Source organism: Lathamus discolor, chromosome 1 (genome assembly GCF_037157495.1).
Source record: "Lathamus discolor isolate bLatDis1 chromosome 1, bLatDis1.hap1, whole genome shotgun sequence".
Taxonomy (NCBI): Eukaryota; Metazoa; Chordata; class Aves; order Psittaciformes; family Psittacidae; genus Lathamus; species Lathamus discolor.
Genome location: NC_088884.1, coordinates 68,764,512 through 68,791,806, shown reverse-complemented (window position 1 = coordinate 68,791,806; position 27,295 = coordinate 68,764,512). Strand labels below are relative to the sequence as shown.

Sequence of the window (27,295 nt, the reverse complement as noted above, 5' to 3'; positions counted from 1 at the left end):
TCAAAAGCATTCAGCAAATGTCCAAGCCAGCTCATCAAACTGACATTTAGTAAATGATGGAACAGTCTCCCTGGGGTGGTAGATGAAACCACATTACTTCAGTCTTGTAGAACTAGGGTATAACAAGACATCATGAAATCCTGCATTGGTTGTGGGGTGGTGATTAGAGTAAGTAAAAGCTAGTTGGTATTTTCAGTGGCTGATTTCTATGCCTTTTCTGACTATTGTCAAGTGACTTTGAAATAGTGAGTAAAAACGGAGTCTGGAGTGACCTCTTTATGGAATATTTCTCTGTCACGTTCTCAGAGGCAGTGATGTGCAGGATTTGTAGGGCTGGTCTGCTTAGATCACATCAATTACTCTTCAGTTTCTAGACAGCTGTAATTTTACTCCTGGTTAAGGAAATTTCTCCTGCAGGGACTTCATGGTGGTCAGCATATTCGTAGAATCATAGAATCAGCTAGGTTAGAAAAGACGTTTAAGACCAAGTCCAGCCATTACCCCAGCACTGCCAAAGCCACCACTAATCCATATCACCATTTCCTGGGAAGCGTGTTCCAGTACCAGATCCTTCTGCAGAGCTTCCCTTATCCTTCAGCAGATCAACACTCCCAGCCAGCCCAGTGTTGTCCACAAATTTACTGAGGGTGCACTCAATCCCCTCATCCAGATCATCAATGAAGCTATTAAACAACACTGGCCCTAATACTGAGCCCTAAGGGACACCCCTAGTGAGTGGTTGCCAACTAGATGTGATACCATTTACCACCACTCTTTGGGGTCATCCAACCAGTTTCCAACCCAGTGAAGAATCCACCTATCCAGGCCATGAGCAGCCAGTATCTTCAGGAGAATGCCGTGGGAGACAGTGTCAAATGCTTTACATAAATCCACGTACACAATGTCCACAGCCCTTCCCTCATCAACCAGGTGGGTCACCCTATCATAGAAGGAGACCAGGCTGATCAAGCAGGACCTGCCCTTCATGAACCCATGCTGACTGGCCTGATCCCTCCATTTTCCCTCATATGCTTTATGATCTCACTTAGGATCATCTGCTCCATCACCTTCTCCAGCACTGGTGTGAGGCTGACAGGCCTGTAATTCCCAGGGTCTTCCTTCCTGCCCTTTTTGTAGAGAGGTGTCACACTGGCCAGCGTCTAGTCCTCAGGGACCTGCCTTCTAGACCAGGACTGCTGATAGATGCTGGAGAGTGTCTTAGCAAGCTCCTCTGCCAGCTCCTTAAGCACTCTTGTGTGGAACCCATCCAGCCCCATAGACTTGTGTATGCCTAAGTGGAGCAGGAAGTTGCTAATCATTTCTTCCTGAATTATGGGGACTTCAATCAGCTCCCCATCTCTGCCATCCAGCTCAGGGAACTGAGTACCCTGAGGATGGCTGGTGGCTATTAAAAACTGAGGCAAAGGCAGCATTAGGTACCTGAGCTTTTTCCTCATCCTCAGTCACTAGTTTTCCCCTACTATCCAGCAGAGGATGGAGGTTCTCTTTAGCCCTTCTTTTATTGCTAGTATATTTGTAAAAGTACTTTTATTATCTTTTATGGCAGTGGCCAGATTTAGTTCCATCTGTGCCTTCACCTTTTGGACTTTCTCTCTAAATAACCTAACAATATCCTTGTACTTCTCATGGGGTCACAGTCCCTTCTTCCACAGATGATAAATTCTCTTTTTTTTCCTGAGTTGCAGCACTATCTCCGTGTTCATTCAGGCTGGTCTCTTGCCCACCAGTTTGATCTTCTGCACATATGGACTACCTGCTCCTGCACCTTAAGGATTTCATTCTTGAAGTGTCCAGCTTTCCTGGACCCCTTTGTCCTTCAGTAATGTTTCCTAAGGAGTTCTGCCAACCAATGTGCTAAACAGGCCAAAGTCAGCCCTCTAGAAGTATAAGGTGTAGGTTTTGCTGACCTTCTTCCTGACCTCTCTAAGGATTGAAAATTCAACATTCGCGATTGCTTTACCCAAGACAGCCTCCAAACCTCACGTCACCTGCCAGTCCCTCTCTGTTTGCAAACAGCAAATCCAGCCAGGCATCTCCCCTAGTTGGCTCACTAACCAGTTGGGTTAGGAAGTTATCTTCCACATCCCCCAGGAACCTGCTGGATTGTTTCTTCTCAGCAGACAAGTGAGGGGTTGAAGTCCCCCATGAGAACAAGGGCAAGTGATCGTGAAACTTCTCCCAGTTGTTTGAAGAGCGCTTCATCTGTAGCTTCATCCTGGCTGGGTGGTCTGTAACAGACTCCTACCACGATATCTGCTTGGTTGGCCTTCCCCCTGATCTTCATCCACATTCAGCCTTCTCACTCACAACAGTGAGTTCAAGGCAGTTGATGCGCTCCCTGACATACAACACAGACCCACCACCCCTTTTTCCTTGCCTATCCCTTCTGAAGAGCTTGTAGCCATCCGTTGCAGCACTCCGATCATGCAAATCATTCCACCATGCTTCTGTGATGTCAGTTATGTCACGATTTCCTTGCTGCACAATGGCTTTTGACTCCTGTTTGTTGCCCGTGCTGCAGGCATTGGCATAAATGCATTTAAGTTGCCCTGTGGATCTGGACTCCAACAGTGGCACACTACCCTATGGCTCATGTCTAGCGAGCCTGGTGTTGCCCCTTTTCCCCTTCTAGCCTAGTTGAAAGTGCTGTCTATAAGCTCTGCTAGCTCCTGGGCTAGAATCCTTTTCCCCCTTTGAGACAAGCATACCCCATCTACTGCTCATAGGCCTGATGCCATGTAGATTGGCCCGTGGTCAGAAAACCCCAAGTTATGGCACTGACACCAGTCACAGAGCCAGTATTTAATTACTGAGATTCTTCTGATGTAACCATTGTCACTGATGGTGACTGGCAGGAGGGACAAGAACACTACTTGGGTTCCCAAACTCTAAACCCCAAGGCCCTGAATCCTTATTGAGTCTCCTCAGGCTTCTTGAATTGATTTCCTCATTGCCCACCTGGAAGACTAATAAAGGATAGTAGCTGCAGGGCTGAATGAGATGAGCGAGTTTTCTGGTGAAGTCCCTTACCCTGGCCCCAGGGAAGCAGCAGACTTCCCTGTGAAAACCTTTTTGACAGTGCAGCAGTTTCTGGCTCCTGTCAGTGGACTAATTACTTTTTCAGCGTAATCTGACATAAAAACTCTAATGTAAGTGAGAAACTGAAAAGGGGAAAAAAGCTGAGCTGCTGCCCTCTATTGCCCCAGTTCTACTTTCTGATCACTGGGCGGGAGCTCTGAAATAGATCCGATTCATACATTTCATGCTCAGTATTTGATCTGCATTGTTAGGGATGAAGGATTTTGTGCCATGAAGAATTGGGTAGTTTCATAGATTTGGAAAGAGATCTGTATGCAGAGTAGGTGAACCAGCCTGGTTCAAATGCTGGCTCTGGGCATGCTTCCCCCTCTATGATTTCTCTCCCCTTCAAGCCACCCTTCTCACCCTAATACTCAGCTCCCACAGTTTTGTTCAAGTTTCTCTCTTGGTGTGATGGGTAAACCAGTCTATCAGACCACTTTTTCCCTTTTCGCTTGCCTGCCTCTTTAAGTTCACAGTTCCCTGGCCAGAGAGAGTCCCCTGCACCAGCCATATCCACTGCCATTCATGGCCACAGTGCCTCACGTGCAAGGGCATCCCCACACAGAACACGGCCCCTGGTGTCCCCAGCCCTGCAGCCCTGGCTCCCAGCTTCTGGCTCTTTACACAGGGCTGAATTATCTGTATCTCCAGAAACAGTTGCAATGTGTCCTTTATCCAGGGAGTGTACCTCTCCAACTTAGTCGTCTCTTTTTCTCTTCTTTGTTTTCCTGAGTTCATTCCTTTTGTGTTGCTCTTCCTTCTCCAGGAAGAACCCTACTCCATTAAAAAGAAAAAAATAATAATAAAAAAATCTCTCCTCTACTTCCTGTGGGTGCCAGTAAGTTTATTTAAGGGTTTTTTTTTAGCTCTGTTTTTTGATTCTTCCTTCACCACCTTTCTCTCTGCCCATCTCCCTTCCCCTGCTCAGTCTTTCCTGCCCCTCTCTCTAGGAAGGATGTTGTGTTGTGGCTGATTGATGGCCCATTAGAAAAAGACTAACAGGTGGAGGCTTGCCTAGAGAAACAGATGTCAGGGAGGGAAGGAGAGACAGGGGAACAGATGACCTTTTCGACAAGCAAGATGCGAGCATGGCTTTTCAAACATCAATTCCTCGAAAGAGAATGTGTGGACAGCTTGAGGGGAGGATAATCCACCATCATAGCCTGTTGCTTTTATACATTGCTCATTCTCACTGACAATCATTTGTTTCAGGCTGAAATTGACATCTCTGTTTAGCATATGGACCTCATGTTCCCAGCAAGTGTCATTGGCTGGCTCTCCATGAAGTGATCTTCATCTCTCCCTTCCTACGTGCACTTGCTTGTTGATGCTCTCTCTTCAGTCTTACCTCCCCTTCTTTCCCCCCTCCTTTTCAGGATGGTTTTGTTATTCAAATAAATTATGGATGGAAATTGAGCTATCTCCTTTATTTTAAAGAAATTGAGTATTTCAATAAAAATCTGCAATGAGGAGTGCAAGAAATCAGCAAAAGGTATGGAAAGCAACAGAAGTGAGGAGCAGTTTCCAGTCCATTTACTCACCTGGGAGGATCTGTGCCCCTGGGGGTCCCAGAGCAGGGGTTAAAACAGCCCCCTGCTTCAGGGGGAGGTTCAGACCCAGAGCTACATTCCTTCCTCACTTCACCTTCCAACAGATGAGTAAGTAACGGGTACAGCCAACACAAAGGCTGCTCTTCAGTAAAACACCAATTTTGCAGTCCTCCGGGAGAGACCATGACTGCCGTTCTAGTGGGCGCTAATAATGAGCTCATGGTAAAAATACTGGTTCTGACCTGCGGGAACTGATTTTTTGTTTCTGCAGTGCCAGGAGTGTGTGTTCTCTCTTGCCCCAAACAACAGGCTTTCACAGTTTTGTTCCCATCCTTTTTACGTGATGCTTAAAAGAGTGGTCCACGCGTAGCTCAGACCAACATGAAGGAAGTAAGGAGTCTTCAGCCACCTTTTCAGCATGGGTACCCGAACAGTGAGAACAGTACTGCCTGCTACCACAGAGCCTGGATCAGACCCACCTTGAAGGCTTGGAGCTGGGGCTCAGTGGCACAGTACATTAAACATCAAATACGTAAACTTGTCTGAGGTATAACATAACTACTTCAAGGTAAACATGGAAATTTGGGCCAGAGGAGCCCTGAAGAAGTGCCTTAGAGCTGCCACGCCTTGTTCCTCTGCTTGGGAAGATGGCACACCTTCATCTGGAGCAGGTCCCCCTCAGCTGCTCCTTGGGAAGGTGATGTCCAGCATCAGGTTAATTGCCCTAGCAGTCTCATGCAGTCTGAAGGCCATGGGTTGTCTAGTTTGGCTCCAAGATGCAACCCATTATACTGGGAGGAAGTTTCTCTCTCACTTGTTCAAGACCTCAGCCCTCGCTGTTTGGCCTGGTGCAGTTCTAGTCCCTGGGTGAGAAGTGCTTTGAGTAGGTGAGTCCATCCCAAATTCAGTTTGCCCTGTTTCACAGCAATGGCAAGATCCTGACATCCCTCATCAAAGATATCAGTGCAGCCTCTCTTTCCCTCTGAAACAAGATTTCATTCCTGAGGAAACAGTCTAGACCCGTTCCTGACCTTGCCAAGGAAGTTTCCAAGGCTGCACACACTGAAGAAAAAGTCATTGATTCAGAAAACAAAAGGAGGAGTAATTTAATTTGCTCAGACTTGTTCCGCTGTTGGAGTCATTAAAACACTTTCTTTCATATGTACAAACACATCGGTCTCTGCTGGAGAAGGCTGTTTCACCAGGGCTGAAAGAAGGGTCAGATTGCCTTTTTTTTTTTTTTTTCCTTTTTTTTTTCTTTTTTTTTTTTTTTTTTTTCCCCTGGAGTTCATTTTTCTCTCTTTCTCACTCTTTCCTGCTCTTCCTCTCCCTTATAGGCAGGTAATTATTGAGACTGCTTTACAGGTAGAGAAAAGGCTGCTGGAGCAAGAACAGAGAACTAATGCATACAAAGGATTTAGTGGGAAGTGGGGGAAAGAAAAATGATACAGATAAAAATAGAGGGAAAAGGGGTGGAGAAGTGCAGTGAGATTTAGAGGAAGGGGGGGAACTGTTTTCCTATCATTCAAATGTTTTCAGAATGACAGCAAAAAAATGTGCTAGCTACATGTGCAAACCTCAGAGGAAGAAGTCCTGAAAGAAAGAGGGGCCCACAGATCAGCACTTTTTCCCTGCTTAAAAAAGCACTAAAATTCTTTGCACAAATAAAGCAGCCTTTAGCTGGGTGTGCAGTGGGATGTGGGAGACACTTGGTCAGCCTTGTCTGTGTAAATGGCTGTGGGGATCCTGACCATCTCTAGTAAAAGAATTTGTTAGAGACGTAATCTATGATGAAGGTAGTCAATGTGCAAAGGATTTGAAGTGCAAGTGGTTCTATCCAGCTCCAATCTCACCCATGGAAGCCTCGCAGCTCCCTACGAAGCCTGTCCCCTGGGAAGGGTGTCACTTTATTTCCCATAATTTCAGGGCTCTTTCAGTTCTGACTCTCTGAATTTGCTTTCTGTCCAGCCAGAGGAATTGACCAACATCTTGGAGATCAGCAATGTTGTCTTTACAAGCATGTTTGCCCTGGAGATGATCCTGAAACTTGCTGCTTTTGGTCTCTTTGATTACCTCCGCAACCCCTACAACATCTTTGACAGTATCATCGTCATCATCAGGTGACAAGGGCCATGGGGATCAACTGAAACATTCATAGAAAAGAGTTCCAAAGAGCTTGCACATTTCCATGTGCCTTTTCAAAAAGGATTTAGCACCTATACTAGGAGGAGCTGAACTGATGCACAAGACCAGGGATGGGGAGAACAAGATGTCTTTTCACAGCACTGGGTGAATCACCCTAGGCAAGCCACATAGCATTTCTGCCCCTCAGTTCTCTCCTCTGTAGAATGGAGGCAATTGTGATTGCCTTGTAAATCCACAACAAATATTAGCTGTGAAATATTTTAAAAATATTTAATGTGTGATAGAAGAACCTTTCTGGAATTTAATGCTGCAGTCCCTTCCTCACTCCTGCAACATGCAGTGTCATGTTCATCTGAAGGGAGAAACGCAGCTTTCTACATATAAGTACATGCCTATAGTATATGCTTCTAATTCTATCTTGCTCAAACAGATTTTCCTTCTTGATCCCTTTATATTTGCTGCCAATGTAGAGGTGAAAACTAGGACTAGCGTTGGTTTTTTTCTCTCTCTTCTGTTCATTCACTTGTCTTTCGTTTTGTCCCTTATACTCCCTTGTGCCTCTCCGGGCCATAGCATCTGGGAGATCATTGGCCAGGCAGATGGGGGGCTCTCTGTGCTGAGGACTTTCCGTCTCCTGCGGGTGCTGAAGCTGGTGCGTTTCATGCCCGCACTGCGCCGCCAGCTTGTGGTGCTGATGAAGACTATGGACAACGTAGCCACCTTCTGCATGCTCCTCATGCTCTTCATCTTTATATTCAGGTGAGGAGGCAATTAGTTGCCACACAGTGTTTTGGAGGGGCACTGCATGGCTCATGTAGACAGCAACTTCAGAGCATGATTGCATGACTCATCTTGCTCATTGCTCTAGGCTCAGGCAGCAGTGACGAACGTTTATTTGTTCATAAGGGCTGAGGTTACTGCTGCACTAAATTGGGCTTAGCAGCGGAAGATTTGGCCTGGATGGGTTGGAGAAATACTGCCACCAAATGCGTGTGTTGAGCATCATGTCCCATCGTAGGATAGGTGAAGTTTCTTGGTAATCAGCACTGGCTGCTGGAAGAGTTCAGACTGGAGGCTGACTGGCAGAAAGGTGTCAGGAAGCAACCAAGAACATTCATCAGATGCAGTGGTAGGGAGATGAAGAAAAATGAAAGCAAACAAGAATGATGAAGAGAGCAGTTCTGAAGGACAATTTAGTGGGAAATTGCTCTAAAGCAGTACAGATGGTTTTGGTGAGTTATAGGGGTGCAATACACAGCTCCTTCTTCACAGATAAGTCTCAGAGATCTGGCTGTGTTGTTCTACCCCTCACTTTTTTGACATTGCATTAGATTGTTGGGAGGAAAAAAGAACGACTCTGATGAGCTCATTGTGATGGCAGAGACATTTGTATTTGACACCATCTCCACTTCTTGTCCCAGCATCCTGGGAATGCACATCTTTGGTTGCAAGTTCAGCCTCAGGACAGACACAGGAGATACAGTTCCTGACCGGAAGAATTTTGACTCCCTGCTGTGGGCCATTGTCACCGTCTTCCAGGTGAGCCCACTTTTCTCCCTATGGGTGGGCCAGGGCAAAGTGAAGAGGATCAGGAGGTGCTTTTTCTCATTGAGGAGTGTTGCACTTACTCCTAACAGCACTAAAGGCCGCACAAAAAGCACTAGCAAGTGATGTCTGGAGGAAAAACAACTGCGTGCTATAACCAACCAACTGGTATATCTCTCAGACAGAGACACTCCTACTTCCCTAGGAGACAGTTTGCAAATATCACAGCTGTGTGGCAACTCCTGTATTTAATACCATCACCTCAGAACATGACTGTCCTTATAGTTGCTCTTGTTTCTTCTTTACTCAGCTAAAACTATTGGGCACTACCACAGATGGACAGTGACAGGGGACAGTGTGTATATGGTTATGGGGAAGTTAAAGGACCACTGTGGTCCTGAGGCATACCCTTTCACTGTCCTTTTCTGAGAATCCCCTTTGAGTTCTTCCTGCATGTTTATGTGGCCTCTGTTCCTGGTTGTAGATCCTAACTCAGGAGGACTGGAATGTTGTGCTGTATAATGGCATGGCCTCTACCTCACCATGGGCATCCCTCTACTTTGTGGCTCTCATGACATTTGGCAATTACGTCCTCTTCAATCTGCTGGTGGCTATTCTTGTGGAAGGGTTCCAGGCTGAGGTGAGTTGCCACTGAGGCCTCATCAGGCGAAACAGAGGTACTAAAAAGGGGACCTTGGAGGGTGCTGGGGTGGAGTACTTCCGAAGTATCACACTTCTGCCATTTCTCTTGTTAAGTTCATGGTAGGCCTCATTAAAAAAAAACCCCAAACCAACAGTATTAATTCTTGCAAGGAAAGAGACAAGCCCTTTGGAAGAGAGCTCACAATTTCCACCCTGTGCAACAGACCCTATCCTACCAGGGTGAGTCATTTGTCCCTCCAAAAGCAAGAACGCAGTACATCAAGCCATTTCAGGTCATGTGAGACTTTTTCCAGTGATCACACTGGTGCCTGGCTGCCAAGGAGAGTTTTACAGTTGTTCCAGCAATAAAAGACAAGAACAAAAGATCTTTTCTGTTTATGAGTTCCCAACTTCTAAATTTGTGTGTTCCAGGGTGATGCCAACCGGTCATACTCAGATGAAGATCAGAGTTCATCGAACATGGATGAGTTAGATCAGTTCCAAGAGGCCCAGGAAGGCTCAGGTACAGTAGCTCAAACAGCCATATTTGCTTATCACCCATTGTTTAGTGAGAAGTCTGAAAGCAGATTGTGCAGAAAATTTACTTCAATCTCCAAGACCTTACAGTTTTTGTTTTGAACTTTGTGCTAGTTTGTGGTGTTATCTGCAGAAAAACAGGGCTGTGATGGCATCCTGAACAATGTGGTAGCTAAAGGGAGCAGTTCTTGAATGACCTACAGAACAGCAACTAGGAGTTGAGGAGTGAGACCATCCCTGCTTAGCTTCAGGGGCACCATTTAAGGAATACTGTGTCAATATCTTGGACTCACATTTGGATAGGGGATACCAACACATTAAAAAGGACTCAGACAAATCTGGAAGTCTTGTCTTATTGCAAGAGGTAATGAAGCTTAGAGAAACCAGAGAAGTGACTTGATCGCACACTCTGTAAGTGCCAAACATAAGGAGACATTTCTGATGGTAGATGGCTCTTTAATTGAGAAGAAAAAGCGTAATGAGATTGTAAAGGTTGGAAGCTGAAGCTAGGCAAAAAAGGAAATATATCTTTTTTTCAGACTGAAAAAAGATATATTTTAAAGAAAAGATAATTAACTGTCGGAACAGTCTGCCTACAGACTGACAGGTAAGGTCTCCACCCCTCAAAGTCTTTTCTTGAAGACTGCAAGTCTTTGTGCAAGAGGTAGAATCATAGACATTCAGAGCACTGGGCAGAAATCACATCGCGTCAACACCCGCCGCGGGCCTTCGCGATGCTTTGTTTTAATTAAACAGTCAGATTTCCCTGGTCCAAATTGTATTGTACTTCATGCAGGACTGTGTGGCAGGGAGCAGCAAGAGTAGCTTGCTCTGTGATGGATGGTGAGCAAGGAGCTGAGGTGGCGGGGACAGCCAGGCAGGAGGGCAGGGATCACACTGACAAAGGCACAGTTCATACATGAGGTGAGCAGAGCAGGTCTGCTGACGCTAGCAAGGGTCAGCCAATGGTTCAGTGATTGCTAGGCAAGTCCACAATGGTGAGACAGGTCTGAGGCCAAGCCAGAAAGTCCAGTCAGCAAGACAAGATTGGGCTCAGCAAGGTGCAAGAACAAGCACAAGCATACTCACAGCATAACCCAGACAAAGACCACAAACACAGGTCTGAGCTTAAATGCAGCTCCCACAACAAGGAGCAGTGGCATAAAGAGCTGGCTTGTCACAGCTGTTTATGGCAACTTAGCTGTTTTCACAGCAGTGTGGTCCTGGGTTACATGGCTACACCATATCAGAGTTTACTTTGAATATAGGCAGCCAAACCCGGAGGGCAGATAGAGAAGTGGTTATGGTATATGCTACACTCATGGCTGTGACACTGTGTACAGGCAAGTATATGTGACTTTTGTCGAAACAGAAATGATTGTTCCAGTCCTTTCAGGCATTAAAATCCCAGACCCCATCCTCTCCATCCATCTTGACAATGCTGATGGTCATCCACAGTGCCTAACATACCACCCAGAGGTAGCTTGGACCTTCAAGGTCAATGATGAGTCATTTGAAGAGGTCCAGCGTAGTAGGATAGACTGGGTTGAAGAGTATGATTGCAGGGATTTAAAGACGACCCCAACACACGGATGGCTGCAGATCTCCTCACATCTTAGTCTCTTCTTCAGTGTCTCAGCTTAACTGCTTTAAATGGCCAGTCTGACAGTATTTGCTCAGGCCTGAAGGTGCAGGTGTCTGTTCTTGGCGTGCAGAAGCACACATCAAGGGGAGCCCTTGCTGCCTGAGCCTGCCTGACCAGCACTCTGCTTGTTTGCCTGGCCCCAAGGATTGCTGCTACCAGAATTGGGGGCTGAGGAGATTACTTCAAAGTCTTCCCAGTTTTTGCTACAATACCCTAAATCAGAAGGAATCCATGCTGATTGATGCGAAACAGATAATATTCTGCTAGGTGCTGCTAACATGCTAAACAGCTCAGACACCAAAACAGTCACTGGATAGTGAGGAACCCACTTTCTTCTTTTCTCTTTCTTCTTTCTGCATCTTTCCACCCAGATCCCAAGCTCTGTGCAATTCCTGTGACACCTAATGGTCATTTGGACCCATCCTTGCCCTCTTCCAACACACCATTGGCTGCTGGGGGGGTCACCAACTCTTCGCGCAATTCCCTGCAGCCTGACCAGATCCATGTTGCTGTCAGCTCCCGGAAGAGCAGTGTGATGTCCCTGGGGAGAATGACCTATGACCAGCGATCCCTGGTGAGTGACTAAAAATGTGCTGTACCCTTCTTTTGAAGTCCAAGCACTCTGTTGTCTTTCTGTCCATCAGCTGGAGATTGCTGTGGAGGATTGCACTGCTGCTGTAGACTTCAAACACAAGCACATTGCCTGTTTTTAGGAAGCCAGGTCGGTTCACATTATTTATCTAAATTTCCAGATTATTAAAGTTAATTTCCAGGTTGCTGACCTATATTCCACTGAGTGTGGGATTCAGCTCTTTTATATTCCTCTGGCATGAGAGGGGGAACAGCAAGAAGACAAAGTCTCCTTCTTAGAGTGGAACATGTTTTGTCCCCTTGCTCTTTCCTTGCTTTCCTAGAGCACAGAACACAAAATGATGCCCTGGGTGAGTTAAAGGCATAGGAATAACTGGGTGATGCCAAAACTGTTAAGTCCCATAACAGATGAGTTTTCTGGAAGCTTTTGTAACAGTGAAGAGAGAAATCTTGAACTGAAGCTCCCCATAGTAGGTCCTGCTGCCCCTTAATGCTTCCCCAAACACTGCTGGCTGTCTAGCCAATGCATCTCAGACCTACCCACCTTGTAACATCAGCTTCTGGGCTTTCCACTAAAACGCACAGCTTTGGGGGTTGCATCAGTGCTCAGAGGGTTCATACCCCTGTTATTTCTAAACAGGGAGAGCTGGCAGCCACATACTACATGATAAGTTGATGATGTGGTTGGACTGGACTGTAACCAACAGGCCTGTTTCTCTCATTTCTTCCTTTTGCTAAGACTGAACTCAAAGGCAGTGTGTCAGATTATCCATCACCCTGTACCTTGTGTTATCCTTTACCCCAGGGCAGTGTAAAAAGCTGCCAATGAGATTTTTGGAGAGCTTTAGTCTTGCTCTGTGTGGGTGTAACAACATCAGGCACCTGGCCCTTGGCTTTGTTATTTACCTTCCCCAAAAGCGCTTTGCACACAGATGGTGCTATAAAGTAATCATGGTCAACAACATTGCTAACTCATTATTGATTTATTGTCAGATTTACAATGATTGCTGCTAAATTCCCACCATGCAACTACCTCAAAGGCTGAAAAATGGCAAGCTCCTGGCTTAGGAGGCCAGGGGAAACCTGTGATCTGAAATAGGATCGCATGCTCCCTCCTTGTGCCCAGAGTCTCTGAATCCCCTTCCTACTGTCTTACAGTCCAGCTCTCGCAGTTCCCACTATGGTGCCTGGGGCTGCAGTGGAGCCTGGGGGAGTCGTCGCTCCAGCTGGAACAGCCTGGCCCGGGGACACAGCCTGAAGCACAAACCTCCCTCTGCTGAGCACGAATCCCTCCTGTCTGGGGAAAGGCACAGGGCAGCAGATGGGGACCCAGATAGGACAGGAAGGGTGTTTCATCACCGCCGGACCCTCTCCCTGGACAACAAAGGCTCCTGTGACCTGCTGGAGTTGGCCTCCATCCCATCTGGCCACAGAGTGACCCATAAGCTGGGAACAGCATCTGGGGCCGGTGAGCATCAAGACTGCAATGGCAAAATGCCCAGTATTGCCAAAGAGATCTTCCCAAAGATGAACAACCGCAAGGAACGGGGAGAGGATGATGAAGAGATAGATTACGTGAGTACTTGGGTGGAAGGAACCTGGGGTTACACCACAGTGCTGTTGGAAACCACAAATCCATCTTCAAGTTCAGTCTCCCTACCATGTGGAAGGTAACCAGTAGCACTTGCTTCTGCTGTGTCTCTCCAGACCCTGTGCTTTCGCATCCGGAAGATGATGGAAGTCTATAAGCCAGACTGGTGTGAGTTACGGGAAGACTGGTCCATATATCTCTTCTCTCCACAAAACAGGTTTGTGCAGTTTTTGCTCTTAGAGGGTTGAAAAATGGGGCAGATTCTATTGCCAGGCTATTGCCAGGCTATTGCCCTAGATCTGCATGTTAGGTTGCAACTTCAAACTTGCCAGCTTGCCAGGCTGTGTTTTGACTTCTCCATCCCCACTTCTACAGCCAAACAACAGCTTTCTTCCTTGATTCTGTAGATGAAAGAAAGGATGAGAATCCTAAATAGTTACTGTGATTTTACCACCCTTTGGAGCATCCCATTTTTCTTTTGTGTAATCATTAATATTTATAGCAAAGCAAGGCAGGGAATACTAACATTAACACAAAAAGGAGAAGGAACGTATTATTAACAACTCCATAATACTGATATTTCCTCCCCTGGTACCAGAACAGTCTCTCCATTTCATTTTCAGTCCCAGTACCAACTTATCAACAGTTTTATCACACCTTTTAGGGCAAAGTTAGGATTCTTCTTGCCTGAAAAAAGAAATTTGGGATGAATTCTTCCTGCTAATTTCCCCACCAGGAGAAAATGTCTATCTACCCCAGCTGACAGTATTCTCACCCATGTGTAAAGAAGGCTTCATTATAGGTCATGATGGAGAACTCCTTGCTCTGTGTGACACCTATTCTTATGGACAAAGGTGTCTTTCAGAGTGGACAGGAGTGAGGTCCTCATGACTTCCAACCTACCTGCCTCTCCTCAGCTTTCATCATGTGGCCTCTTTGCCTCACGGTTTCTTCCCCTGTTTGGGAGAAAAAAATGAAACTCAGCCTCTTCTCTAAAGGACAAGAGAGGAGCACAGAGCCATAGTGGTTAGGAAACCACTGGGGCAGTAGATGAGGGCTCAGCTCCTTGCTCTGCCCTTGCTCTGCTTTAGGCTCCCTATGTGACTGTGGGCCGCCTTGGGATATTGCCATGGCAAGGGACATGAATATCAGTGGTAGGAAAGTTGCTATGTCAGAATCCACTTTTGGCCAGACCTCTCAATTCTCTGTCCTCACAGCTCCTAACTTTGCTCTGCCCAAGGCACAGGTGCCTACTAGAACTCTCTTGCAGGTTTCGCCTCCTCTGCCAAACGGTCATTGCTCACAAGCTCTTTGACTATGTTGTGCTGGCCTTCATTTTCCTGAACTGCATCACCATTGCCCTGGAGAGACCACAGATTGAACACAGAAGTACGGTGAGCAACATTTCCTCTAACCAGCTTTTTAGCACAACATTTGACAGAGGTTTGTAAGTGTTCCTGGCATTGTTATGACCTCTGGAAGAACTTCAGCAATAAAGACCAGCTCCCATTCATCTATTCAAATGCCCAAGTATTAATCATCATATAGTGTGTGCTTCCCCTGCAGGGTTTTATAATAAGGCAACCCACTTTATAATACAGTAATGCTAGTTCCCTCCCTCTTGGACAGTGAGTCGTCCAGGCATCTGCAGTTAAGAGATGACTGGCAAAAGGGACAGGGACTGGGAACTGAAAGACACAAGTAACTTCCATTCTGTAGGAACGGCATGCCATCATTCATGTACGCTGCTTTTGAGCTATGGCTCAAGATGGAGATAGTTCAAGCAGGCAAGCAAACTGGCTTTTTCTGCATGTCTGCCTTAGCTGACCCCCAGACTCTACTGCACTTACACACAATCCAGTGTTCAGTGCTCAGCAGCTCTTCAGGAAGGAGTAGCAGGACACAGCAGCAGGTCAGGACTGAGCAGTGCTAGCAGATAGTGCCTGGAAAACAGATGTTCAGGATGCATTGCAAATCCCATCCACTGTGCTCTTGCAGAGTTGCATAGGATCCTGTCCCAGCTGTGGCACAGGGCTATTCCAAGGTGTATGAGCTCAAAGCTGCCCATCACTGACCTTTGCCAAGGGCACATCCCTTATTTCCCCAACTTTCAGACCCTCTCCAGGAAAACAAAATATATTGAGTTCATCGGAGGGACCCGTCAAAGTAACAAGAACTCAAGACACATTTAAGACCTTTCTCTGTTTTTTTTTTTTCTAGGAAAGAATCTTTCTCACTGTGTCCAACTACATTTTCACAGCAATTTTTGTAGCTGAGATGACACTGAAGGTAAGTTACTGGAGATGGACAGCTCAGAGCCTTTTCCTGGTGTCAGGAACAGCATGGCTTGCCTTTGGTCAGCACACTTTAAAAATGTCTCCATCTTTTCAAGTGTGCCAATCTTTCCCTCTGCCTTGGTAGAGGCAGATACTACTTGGAGTTAGATTCTTTCTTGTCAGGTGTGGAAGGGATGTTTATCCTAGGCTTTAAATCCAAAGGTGTCTTAGTATATGGGAGGAATAGCTGGTCTTCAGGTATGGATTTTGTAATGTTGTCAAATGACCATTCCTGCAAGAATGGGGGAAACAACAACTATATTAATAACATGCTCTTAGTTGAGATAATTATTCAGTAGGTGCCTAAATACTTTTCAACAATGGAGAAAACTTTTTATTCCCCTTTTGTGTTTGGGAAAGAGTCCTAAAACTGGGCACCTGAAATTAAACCCCCAAAATTCATATCTGGATTACGGCCACGATTTGCAGGATATTCAGCTTTCCCCAAAACCAGAGAATTCTGTAGCACTTGCTGGTGTTGAGAACTCCTGAGAATCAAACTACCCCCTTAAGAATCAAAGTATGGGGTTTGGTGCTGGATTTTACCTCCCAGTTGATCTCTGATCTGGGAGACTTGTCCCAGGTCTGTGGTATACCAGGGAAAGGTTTTCTGCACGTTCCCTACGGTGTCCTGTTCCTCAGAGAGGCAAAGGAAAGGTGAGAAGACACCATGGCCCTGTTATTTCTAGAGATATGTGCCACCACTTTCTCCAAAGACGTTTTCTTTCATAGCCTTCCAGGTGAAAGATGAGATGACACCTTGGTGTCATATGGAGTTAGTAACTGTTCTCCATCCTTCCCTTCTCTCTACAGCGGCCCTCTACCAGGGCAACATGGAGAGAAGCCATTTAACCCCCTCTCCTCTCCCTTCTCTTGCAGGTAGTCTCTCTAGGCCTGTATTTTGGGGATCAGGCTTATCTCCGCAGCAGCTGGAACATCTTGGATGGCTTCTTGGTCTTCGTGTCTCTCATTGACATTGTGGTCTCAGTGGCCTCTGCTGGCGGAGCCAAAATCCTGGGGGTGCTGCGAGTCCTCCGGCTGCTGCGCACTTTGCGTCCCCTCCGGTCAGAGCCCCACCAAGCCCTGCTCAGCCCCCTTCTTCCCGCCAGGCCTCCCCCAGAAGGGTCTCAGAGTCAGCTCCAGCTGTGCCCAGCAAAGGGTGGTCTTTGACAAGCCATAAACCTCAGGGAGGTTCCCGTTATGGCTCTAGCCTTGGAGGTACCTAATCAGACAACCAACCCATGGCACAGAAGAGGCTTTTTAGTCACAGGAGAGTGATCCCCCTGATGGGTCACTGGACAGGGAGAAAGGGGTCCACTCCTGCTGCTCAAAATGTTTAGCTTAGGCCAAACATCCCTGCCCTGTCCCTCTGTCATCCCTTCCTGTCCTTCCCTTCCAGAGTCATCAGCCGAGCCCCTGGCCTGAAGCTGGTGGTGGAGACACTCATTTCTTCTCTCAAGCCCATAGGAAACATTGTCCTCATTTGCTGTGCTTTCTTCATCATCTTTGGCATCCTGGGTGTGCAGGTAGGTTGTTACTGCCCATTAAGCTGCCCCTGTGCCCCTACCATGGGTGCCTGTACCCCTACATGCTACGACAGGCACAGGGAGCCAAGCAGAGGATGGAATACAGGCAAACCAGGACGTGTTCTGCATCTGTCCTCCTCCATGAGCTGTATCCCACCATAATGTCCCCACAGCATTTGGCAAGGACATCCAGGCACTCAATGAGTGCAGGCTTCGCTGGGTGTGAAGACAGGAGTTGAAGCTTATACCTGGCAGGAGTTGGATCATGGTTTGGGTCAGCATTACAGGGAGAGTCCAGGACTGGCAGAGCATAGGGCTCACTGGGCACGTCCATGTCATACCACAAGATCAAGCAGCTCAGTACCCTCATGCATGAACCGTGCCATCCGTCAGCTCCGTTTCTCTCCCTTGCTCTGAGCCCTAAATCCACCCACAACCTTTTATTTAATTTTTTTTTTTTTTTGTTTAATCCTCTTTATTTTCGGCTGTTGCATTGCAGAGGAGCAAGGGTGTGGGTGTTATTTCCATCTCAGGGAATGCGCTATACTTAGTCTGCTCTGATGCATCTGTACAAACGCACAATCCAGTACCTTCCATATGGGGAAAGGAGCCCTGGGCAGAAGAGCCACAGCAGTACAGTGCAGCTTTGTGAAAAAAAGGTATCTGAGAAGCAGGGGATGTTTTTTTCTGGTTCTTTACCCTCAGATGAGATCTTTTCCCATCAGATCTCTCAGTAACTGGGAAGCAGAGAAGGAAGATTACTCTTGGGGACTGAATAGATTTGTGGCTCTAATTGCACCCCAAAAGGCTGCACTAAAGGCTGCCAGATGGTAAGGGTTTACAATCATTGCTAGCTTGAGGCAGTGGAGGAGGCTGAAAAGTCAGGTGTGGGTTTATGAGGGTGGCCCTGGCTCCTTAGCAATGTTTGAGCTTTGCTTTGTGTTGCGCTGGTGGTCCCCCCTACCTGTCATGCTCCATGTGGCTTGCAGCCCTGCAGCCAACCCAACATCTCGGGAGCTTCTGCACATCCCAGGTAGCATGGAGAACCCTGTGGGGAAAGGGTCTGATGGGTCTCTCCTCTGCTGCAGCTCTTCAAAGGGAAGTTCTACCACTGCCTGGGAGTTGACATCAGGAACATTACCAACCGGTCCGACTGTGTGGCTGCTAACTACAAGTGGGTTCACCACAAATATAACTTTGACAACCTGGGACAGGTGAGTGTGTCCACAGCCTCTATCTCTGATGGGAACCCAGCATAGAGTTTGTTTCCTTCTATATGTACCTCTCCTTGGGGCACAGATGCAGTGCCTGGGATTCCTGACCCCTGAGTGGTGGTTATTAAGCATGGGTATCCATGCAGAAGCTGTGTCACTAGTGGGTTGGAATCAGGATGATGCTTACAGGTTGCACGGAAAAGTGGTGGCAGCAGAGAGCTTGATTTTATTTTTCTTCCTGCTGTGAAGCAGATGTTCTTCACAACCTTTCTCCTCTGGTGGGTCTGGCTGCACATGGCTTCCTGTCCCCCCTCCTTTTCCTCCATGGGGGAAGAAGCAGGTTTTGATGTGTGCAGAGACACAGGCAGGAAGAGTATTTCAACACTCTGTATGTTAAGAGTGTGAACCCATGATTTCTTTTTTTTTCCAGCCTGACAGATGCACCTGCTCCACATCTGCTTTTCTTTGTATGTTGCAGGCTCTGATGTCCCTCTTTGTTCTGGCTTCCAAGGATGGCTGGGTCAATATTATGTATAATGGACTAGATGCTGTGGCTGTTGACCAGCAGGTACAAAGGCTTCCTTGTGAAAGGACCTTTTTTCACTTTCCTCAGGCAGAAGCATGCTTTAATGTCTTGCTTCTGACACCTCCCTCAAAGCAGGAGTCCCTTCCATGGCCCTTCTGAATCTTCTGCTCACTGATTTGCACGGGGGTCACAGTCATGCCTGGTCCATGCTGGGAAGTGCAGCTGTGGCTGTGCAAGTGGGTATTTGTGGTAATTCTCACCTTCTACTGAGTTTGGATCTCACAGCAAGCCCTTATCTATTTGTAGTGACCGAGCATGAATGCCATGTGCCTTTCTGGGCATGTTGGCTCTCTTCTGGTCCACAGATGGTTATTTTAATACCCTGTTAAAGCAGGGACTATTGGGCTGATGCCCACTGCATCCCTATTCCTCTACTGCTAATGCAGTGACCTTGATAAAGTCTAATGTAGGCACCTGCCATGGGGTGCAGTACCACAGGCTTGAACCTCAGGGGTGATGCTCCATTTACCTCTGAACCTCTGCACAAGGTGCACCACTGTTTGCTCTGTAGGCTTTTTTCCCCAGTCAAAGTCAGGGCCTCCTTTATCTCCAAGACTGCATGACATTTCTGTTCCAGTCTCATTACCATTCTGGTGGTGCATGAATGTGGTCTCGAGCTGAATTTGTCTCACATTTGTCCTTGAGCCAGATGTGTTCCCAGTCCCTGGGCCACCCATTTTACCACATACTGGTAAAGGTTGTACCCTTTACACACATACTGATGTACTCAACCTACAGATGGGGTTGTGTCTGAATTATGGGTGACTGTGCAGAAAGGACTGCAAAGATGGGACCTGGACTCCCTCTCATTCCATCAATTGTCAGCTGATGCCAAAATCCAGCCAACCAATCACAAGCTGCCCTGCCTGTAGCCCCAGCTCTTCCCAGCCCACTCCCCTGATTTCCATAGTTCCTCCCCAGCAGCTAATTACCCTGGCAGGTCCTATTTCCATCATTTCCGTACAGTCACATACCAAATCAATCAACTGCCTCTGTTCTCTCTCCTCCTCCAGCCTGTGACCAACAACAACCCCTGGATGCTCCTCTACTTCATATCCTTCCTCCTCATTGTCAGCTTCTTTGTGCTTAACATGTTTGTGGGGGTGGTGGTGGAGAACTTCCACAAGTGCCGGCAGCACCAGGAGGCTGAGGAAGCACGCCGTCGGGAGGAGAAGCGCCTGCGCCGCCTGGAGAAGAAGCGAAGGAGTAAGGCACAGCCTAAGTGTTTGGTCGGTTCGTAGGCCGAGGTTTTCTAAGAAAAACCTTCTCCTCTTCTTTTTCTTTCACAATGGACTGGTCTCTGAATCGTATCGCTTGTGCCATGCTCTCAGCCTTCCTCCCGTGCCACTGCTGTGTCACTACGCACCTCACCAGGGCAATCTGGGGAAGAGGGGTGCCTGACAGTGCTGGGACTCTGGGGAAGCTGCTGGCATTTGAACACCCTGACCCTTGTGAGATAACATGTACCAAAAATACCCCTGTGCACGTGCTGGCATGCACTGTCAAAATAGGACATACACGCAGTGGTACACCTCCTGGGCTTTGGATAGTCCCACCTGGGCTTCTGCACAACCCAGATGGTGTTTGGGAGAAGATCTGGACAGACCATCCTTTGTGTTTAACCCCATATATGAAGAAGAGGTGTTTTGTTCCTGGCTCTTTCTATCAGTGTTGTAGTGTCACTCCTTGGGTCCCAGACCCACTGTGGTGAAGCAAGCCCTCTTCCTGGTGTTTCCATGCTCTTCTGTATTACCTTCAGACAAAAATTGCAAAAGCATACTTGCCCCTGGAAATCATCCTTACTACCCCAAACTGATGGTTTCCTTCCATTCACAGCCTGTGGGCATGCTTTCCCTTCCTCTGCTTCAGTTTTTCCTTCTCCTTGTGAGAACCTGGGGCCTCTCCTGGAACCATCTGCTCCCTTTTGTCATTTGTGATCTTAATTTGTCAAGGCATGAAATGCTGATTTAGCACCATTCCCACAAACATAGACTAACCGATTTTCCTTCTAGCATTCCTTTCCTTGTCTTTTTTCAACTTCTTTTTCCCCACTTCTACTTTTCTCTTTTTTTTTTTTGAGCTTTTTTCTCTCCTTCCTGTGTCCCCTATCTTTTACCTATCCTTTTCTGTTCTTTCTCTATCCCACCTTTATTCCCTTTCCTTTCAACACCTATTACTACTCTTATGCCTGCTCCCTCCTCAGTGTTTCTCTCTTTCTTCCAATTTCTTCCTAACTCTGCCCATCTCCCTCTTTCCACTGAAGAGGCGCAGCGTTTGCCGTACTATGCTACCTACTGCCCCATACGCCTCCTTATTCATTCGGTCTGCACCAGCCACTATCTGGACATCTTCATCACTTTCATCATCTGCCTCAACGTGGTCACTATGTCCTTGGAGCACTACAACCAACCTGTGGTGAGTGAGATCATGGAGATAAGCCCTGCCTCTAGTTATTATGTTGTTTTGCAACTGCTGTCTGATAACCACCAGCATAGGTAGGTCACTTGAGTGCCTCTAAAAAAGTACTGTTAAGAGTTGCAGGATTTAATCTAGTAGGTCAAGTTACGTGAAGAGTTTCATATGTATCCATAAAGATAGCCCCTACTCAGACACTTGTTACCCATTAAAATTAATACTGAGAAGGCATCTAAGCAAGAGTCAGGCCCCTAGAATGCATAGCGCAATTGAGTATCTGTGCTTTATATTCATTCTATCAACGGGATATGTGGGTCATCCAAATTTAGCTGCCTGGTCTGCTTTTTCTGTTCCCCTGGATTCTAACAGGAGGAGTGATGGAAGCAGCAGTGTCCTGGGAGCTCCAGGTTTTGCATCAGATTTCCAAATGTTGGTCCAATTTCCCTACCATATGGCCTGAGCTGAGGGTACTAGGGTGGCTGGTTGAGTGTCATGGGATGAGATGTCTTCACCAAGCCACCTTTGTTCCATAAGAGAAGGTGCAGGACCAAAGTGCTGAGCAGAGCTTCTTTCAGCTGCAGGGTGTGATGCTGAGTAAAGAGCCTTGAAGGCCAAATAAATTTTGTACTGTTTTGGCTGGGGAAGACCATGCGCCTCCCAGTGTTCCTGGCAAAGATATAGATGCCTTTGATGGGAAAAAAATGTATTCTGTACATGTCAAAGGAGATTTCTGCCTCAATATGTAAAGTATTCATCTTGATATCTGTGCAGTGCTATTTTAGTTTTTGCTTCAGGAGACCTTTGGTTTAGGTGACAATTCTCATGTGCGAGCAGGTGCTGTCCGAGGTAGTTCAGGCTTTGATCAAGAACTGAATCTGCCTGTCCTCATTCAAATCTACTGCCAGGCTCCTGTTTCTTGCCCATCTTGCCCAACTGCCCAGCTTTTATCTTGCCCTTGATGGTGCCCAGTTTTCCTCTGCAGGAACTCCCAACCGTTATCTGTTGTCATCCTCACATCAGGCTTCTGTTTCTGAACAAGTCACCCCTTTTCATTACTCCTCAGCTCTTTTCCCTGGAACGCAGGTCCAGCCATGCCAGCCTGCTGTCAGTCTCTGCTAAGGAATCTTCCCAAAGCACTTTGAACCCTTCCAGTACAAAGTGCCACCAAATGTTGCCCACTGCTCACACTGGTCCTTGGTGGTGGAGAAGGGGCAGCACATAAGAGAACCAGAAGCCCAACAGCTAAGAGATAGGACGTACAACTGCTCCAGACCAAGGCACAGAGGGGTTTCCTCCCATCAGAGGTGACATGGGTCCACAACTGGAGTAATCTTTGTGCCTCACTCCTGGTTGATAGCCATGCCAGTGCTGTTAACATGGTGTCATCCAGTTGGCATGAACTAATGGCAGAAGAGGCTGATGGTACTTGGTGGATTCCCCTGGCAATAGTTTCCTCCTCCCTATTATGCTGAGCAGTACAGGAGAAAGGAGCAAGAATGAATCCTGAGAACAACATGGGGCAGAGGAGACAGCTGGCAGTTGCCCTTAGTTGGCAACCTGCACATTCAAACAGATGGGAGGCATGGGACAGCTTCCCCATCCCCTAATGAATTGCTGGCACTCAGGAGAGTCCCCCCAGAAGTTATGTGCTTGATGTTGCTTTGCCTTATTCTTTTCCCTTTCTTTCTGTTGGCAGTCCCTGGAGACCGCCCTCAAGTACTGTAACTACCTGTTCACCACTGTCTTTGTCTTCGAGGCTGTCCTCAAGCTGGTGGCATTCGGTCTGCGGCGATTCTTCAAAGACAGGTGAGCAGAGGCTTATGTCAACTGGCTGTGGGACAACTGGGTTTGTGGTGGCTTTGAGGATGGAGCCCTATCTGGAGTATGAGTTGGAATAAGTGCCCTGACTGCCTCTCAGTTCCGCACAGCATGGACCTAGCATCAGCCCACATGACTGCATTGCCTAGGCGATAGTAAGAGTTGTCCAAAAATTGCCTTTTGGTTGGCACCTGCTGGTTAGGCTAGAAAGCAAAGGAGGTGGGGTTAGAGAGAGCCATTTTTTCCTGAGCTTGAGGCAAACTGGGAGCATGCTGAAGCAGAACATATATAAGGAAGCTGATTCGAGGTAGTAAGGCTGTAAAAAGCTGAGCCCATTAGTCAAAGCATAGCACCATAGTAACACAGCTCCATGCTTTCAGATCAGGCTGGCTTGCCTCTGGCTGCTCATGGGGTGTGCAAAGTGAATCTCTGTTTGTCTGCAAAAGCCTGTATAGGCTGACTCAGAGTGGGGCATTGAACTCATGCGTAAAGAAATATTTGGGCTGAAGTGGAGACAATTCACTTTCTTTTTTAGAGAAATGGAAAAGCTCCATCTTCCTTTATTCTCTTAATTCTTATTTCTTAAGGTGGAACCAGCTAGATCTGGCCATTGTGCTGCTATCTGTCATGGGCATCACACTGGAAGAGATTGAAATCAATGCTGCTCTCCCAATTAACCCCACTATCATCCGGATCATGAGGGTGCTGCGTATTGCACGGGGTGAGAAAGACACTGGCAAGAGGCAGGGTTGTAGGTGGCTGTGGAGTGGGACTTGGTGCCATGACTCATTGAACAGTGGCTGTAGAGTCAGGGCTTACTCTGTCTCTAGCCCTTGGAGGGAGGCAGGCAGGGGACGTGACAAAGAACTGCCTAGAGGCTAAGGCTTTCTGATTTCCCTTAGCCAGGCATTTAGAGGCAGTGGTTTTAACAGGGTTTGAATGACCAGGAGGGTGAGCAGATCATGTGAGAGCTGAACTTTTCCTGTTATTCTTTTATGGGGCAAGTATGGAAGTGGTGTTTGGAGAAGGGGTCACCAAGCAGGTTGAAGTTTGCTCAGGGAGGGGACAGAATCTTCCTGGTGGTGGTAAAGGTGTGCTAAGCTGCCTTAACAGTTGATAGCTGATAGAAGAGAAAGTGACGAAATCAGTGCAGAGGAACTATGATACATATTTCTGTAAAAAAGATGGCTCTTGACCAGACTGTGGGTAAAGCAAAGGAAGCCCGATAGGCATGGGTGGAAGAAACAGCAATTAGTAAGAAAGAGGTGGACTGGAGGAGAAAGAACCACCAGGGCTGTAGAGTCAAAATAAGGGAGAAAGGGGCTAAGGGGTACAATCAACTTATTCTAGGGCAAGGGAAGACAGTGTGCTATTAGTAAGCACGCAAAGGATGGATCTCCTGAGCTCAGTCTGAGTGACACTTATCTTGTGCTTGTTGTGGCAGTCCTGAAGCTACTGAAGATGGCCACAGGAATGCGAGCACTGCTGGATACAGTTGTTCAAGCCCTGCCACAGGTAAAACAGACCAGCAGCTCTCCTAAAGACTCTCGTTTTCTGCACCCTTCTTCAAAAGGGTTGATTCTTGTGGAGGCTCAGAGGTGGTGTCTACTGTGTCATGCAGGCAACTGCCTGAAGGTTGTTTGTCCAAGTTTTCATGTTGTTCATAGAGATACATCTCTCTTCAGATAGGTGTTGTCCAGGTTATCATGTCAAACACAGGGGTACAGCTCACCTCTCATCTCTGTTCTCCAGTGGGTGAATGATATAAAGCTTGATTTCTGGTTAAGGGCAGATTTTTTTTTTCCCCATCATGTGTAGCTGGTGTCTAACTGCTTGTGGCTAGTCCCCAGCCTCTCTTTCTCCTCTCCATAAAAAGGGAAGAGTGACTGGCAGCCATTTCAGGAGGAAAAGATGTCTTTGTGTTTCTGCCCCTCTCTCTCTTTCCCGCATGTGCTCTCTTTCCTTCCCTCTCTTTCATTCGCACTCCTGTCACTCCTTTTCTTAGCCCATGCCTCTGCCTTTCTACTTTCTCCTTTTATCCTCCTGGATCCCTTTGTGTTTCTGAGCCTCTCATGTATAAGAAGCAGTGACGCGCTCTGTTGTGGCTCACGCAGCCGGCAGTTAAGTGTCTACTGCAAGACAGCTAGACAGAAGGATTTCATGAGCTGTGAGCGGCAGCTGTTCCCGAATGAGATGCTGACATGGTGCTTTGCACAGGCTTCAAGCCCACTGTGAGGATCCTCTGTGATGGATGAACAGCCAGGGAAACTGGTCCCCTTCCTTCTGCATCCTTGAGAGAGAATTGTTAAGCAAGGAGTAATGGTACCAAGTGGCTCTACTGATCATACATCAGACCATTCCCCTGGCAGACCCCAAGCAAACAGCTATATTGCATGATATCAAAATGCACGGACATTTGTCAGTTGATTTATCCGCTAATGTGCCAGTCTCAAGGAGTGATGCAGAGCTGAAAATCAATCTGAAAACAGCATGAGGAGTTACCCAAGGAGTTTACTTCTGATTCTGGTGACAATAAATGTCAATCTGAATTAGACAAATCTTGTGGCGCAAAAGGAAGGGAAAAACACTGTAATCTTTTATGGATCCTGAGCTCTTATCTCCCATGTCTTTTATTACACAATAATAATTTGTGGTTTTGTCTAAAAATAATAATTACATAATTCATATGTGGGATATTTAATAATATCATCATCCAGGATAGTTGGGGGCTGAGATACACTGGGCAATGAAGGAACAGGAGATTAAGGGTGTTCTTACAGCAGGCAGCTTTGGGCCAGTAATGTTTATTAGTTCCGTCAGTGCAGCTCCTTTGCACCTGGCTCTTTTCTGTTCCAGGAGCCACAAAAGCTGATTTTTCTCAGCTGAGGACCTGTAACTCGAGCAGGTCTTGAGTTTGGAGCAGGTCTCCAGATCCAGCATCTGCATGCCTGTGGCATGTTTATTCTGCAACCCAGATAGATGCATACAGATAATAAGAGCTGGCTTGCCATTGGTAAGAGGACTTTGCAGTATAATTGCACTAAAATGATGAGACCCGACTTCTACCCCCAAAATACAGAGAATAAAGAAGAAAGGAGGAAATGTTCATATCCTTGTCATGAAGATGGAGAAACTGAGTCATCAGGCAGTGAAGGGTTTTGCTCAGGGTGGCAAAAAGCACACCTGGGACCTCAGATCAAGCCTCTGAGACCTGCTCTGTCCTAGGCTGAGTCATTTATCTTTCTCTTGAATTTGGATGGCACAGCAGTTGAAATGACTAAATTAGACTCCTGAAGTGGATGATCCTCACACAGACACAATGACTACATGCATTCAGACAATGACCAGACGCTGTTCAGTTTTTCAAAACCACCATATACCTGTTAGGTCTTCAATTTTTCTCTGCCTCCTATTGCTCCACCAACAGTGTGCTAACCATTACTGCCATTTTCTGTTACTGTTCAGCCTACCCCTTGCAAAACCCCTTCCAGCTGCCCCTGGCTGCCCCACATGCTGGGAGGCAGGAGATTCAGAGGCAAGCAGTGATCTGGGAGAGTGAGGACCTGGGGACAGTGCCCATATTGTTGGTGCACTGCTGCCTTTTATGCACCACAAAGCAGTGATCTTTGCTTTGTGGGGGAGGTTTACAAGCAGCACCTGTTGGAAGCCCAGAAATCAGGCTTTGACCTATTATTCATAAGATGCAAAGGAAGCTCTGCTTCTTGACTCCTCCAGTCTCTTCTCTTCTCTTCTCCACACATTTCAAGAGGGCCTCTTTACCCTCCTTCCTTCCCGCCTCCCTACTCCTTTTACAAGCCCTGCTGTAACCTCCACACGTACCTGGTGCCTTGCCCCACCATGCTCTGCCTGGTGCATAGCAGGAGCTGGTGTACCTGTGTCACTGTCTCTTTGGAGCACTTCTGTTGCACTTTTCACATGAGCATAACTTCAAGGGACTTAGGCAGTTTTGATGGAACGTGTAGCTCTGGAGGTCAGGTATGTATGCTGTAATCCGTAGCTTGTCCTTCACTCAGCCAGACTGGCTTCACCTT

At 47.1% G+C, this 27,295-nt stretch overlaps 1 protein-coding gene across 1 annotated transcript in view; it reads left to right on the top strand.

Annotated features, from left to right (window-relative positions):
• CACNA1I (calcium voltage-gated channel subunit alpha1 I) overlaps nt 1-27,295 on the top strand; it is a 154,207-nt gene that overhangs the window by 114,533 nt on the left and 12,379 nt on the right. The window contains exons 10-28 of the mRNA XM_065677709.1: nt 6,621-6,772; nt 7,371-7,556; nt 8,219-8,336; nt 8,827-8,982; nt 9,417-9,507; nt 11,538-11,740; nt 12,916-13,332; nt 13,465-13,565; nt 14,619-14,742; nt 15,569-15,637; nt 16,564-16,748; nt 17,084-17,210; nt 18,299-18,424; nt 18,903-18,992; nt 20,024-20,216; nt 21,274-21,425; nt 23,122-23,231; nt 23,831-23,964; nt 24,688-24,758. Coding sequence (XP_065533781.1) covers nt 6,621-6,772; nt 7,371-7,556; nt 8,219-8,336; nt 8,827-8,982; nt 9,417-9,507; nt 11,538-11,740; nt 12,916-13,332; nt 13,465-13,565; nt 14,619-14,742; nt 15,569-15,637; nt 16,564-16,748; nt 17,084-17,210; nt 18,299-18,424; nt 18,903-18,992; nt 20,024-20,216; nt 21,274-21,425; nt 23,122-23,231; nt 23,831-23,964; nt 24,688-24,758 — 2,805 coding nt within the window. The remainder of the gene's footprint in view (nt 1-6,620; nt 6,773-7,370; nt 7,557-8,218; nt 8,337-8,826; nt 8,983-9,416; nt 9,508-11,537; nt 11,741-12,915; nt 13,333-13,464; nt 13,566-14,618; nt 14,743-15,568; nt 15,638-16,563; nt 16,749-17,083; nt 17,211-18,298; nt 18,425-18,902; nt 18,993-20,023; nt 20,217-21,273; nt 21,426-23,121; nt 23,232-23,830; nt 23,965-24,687; nt 24,759-27,295) is intronic.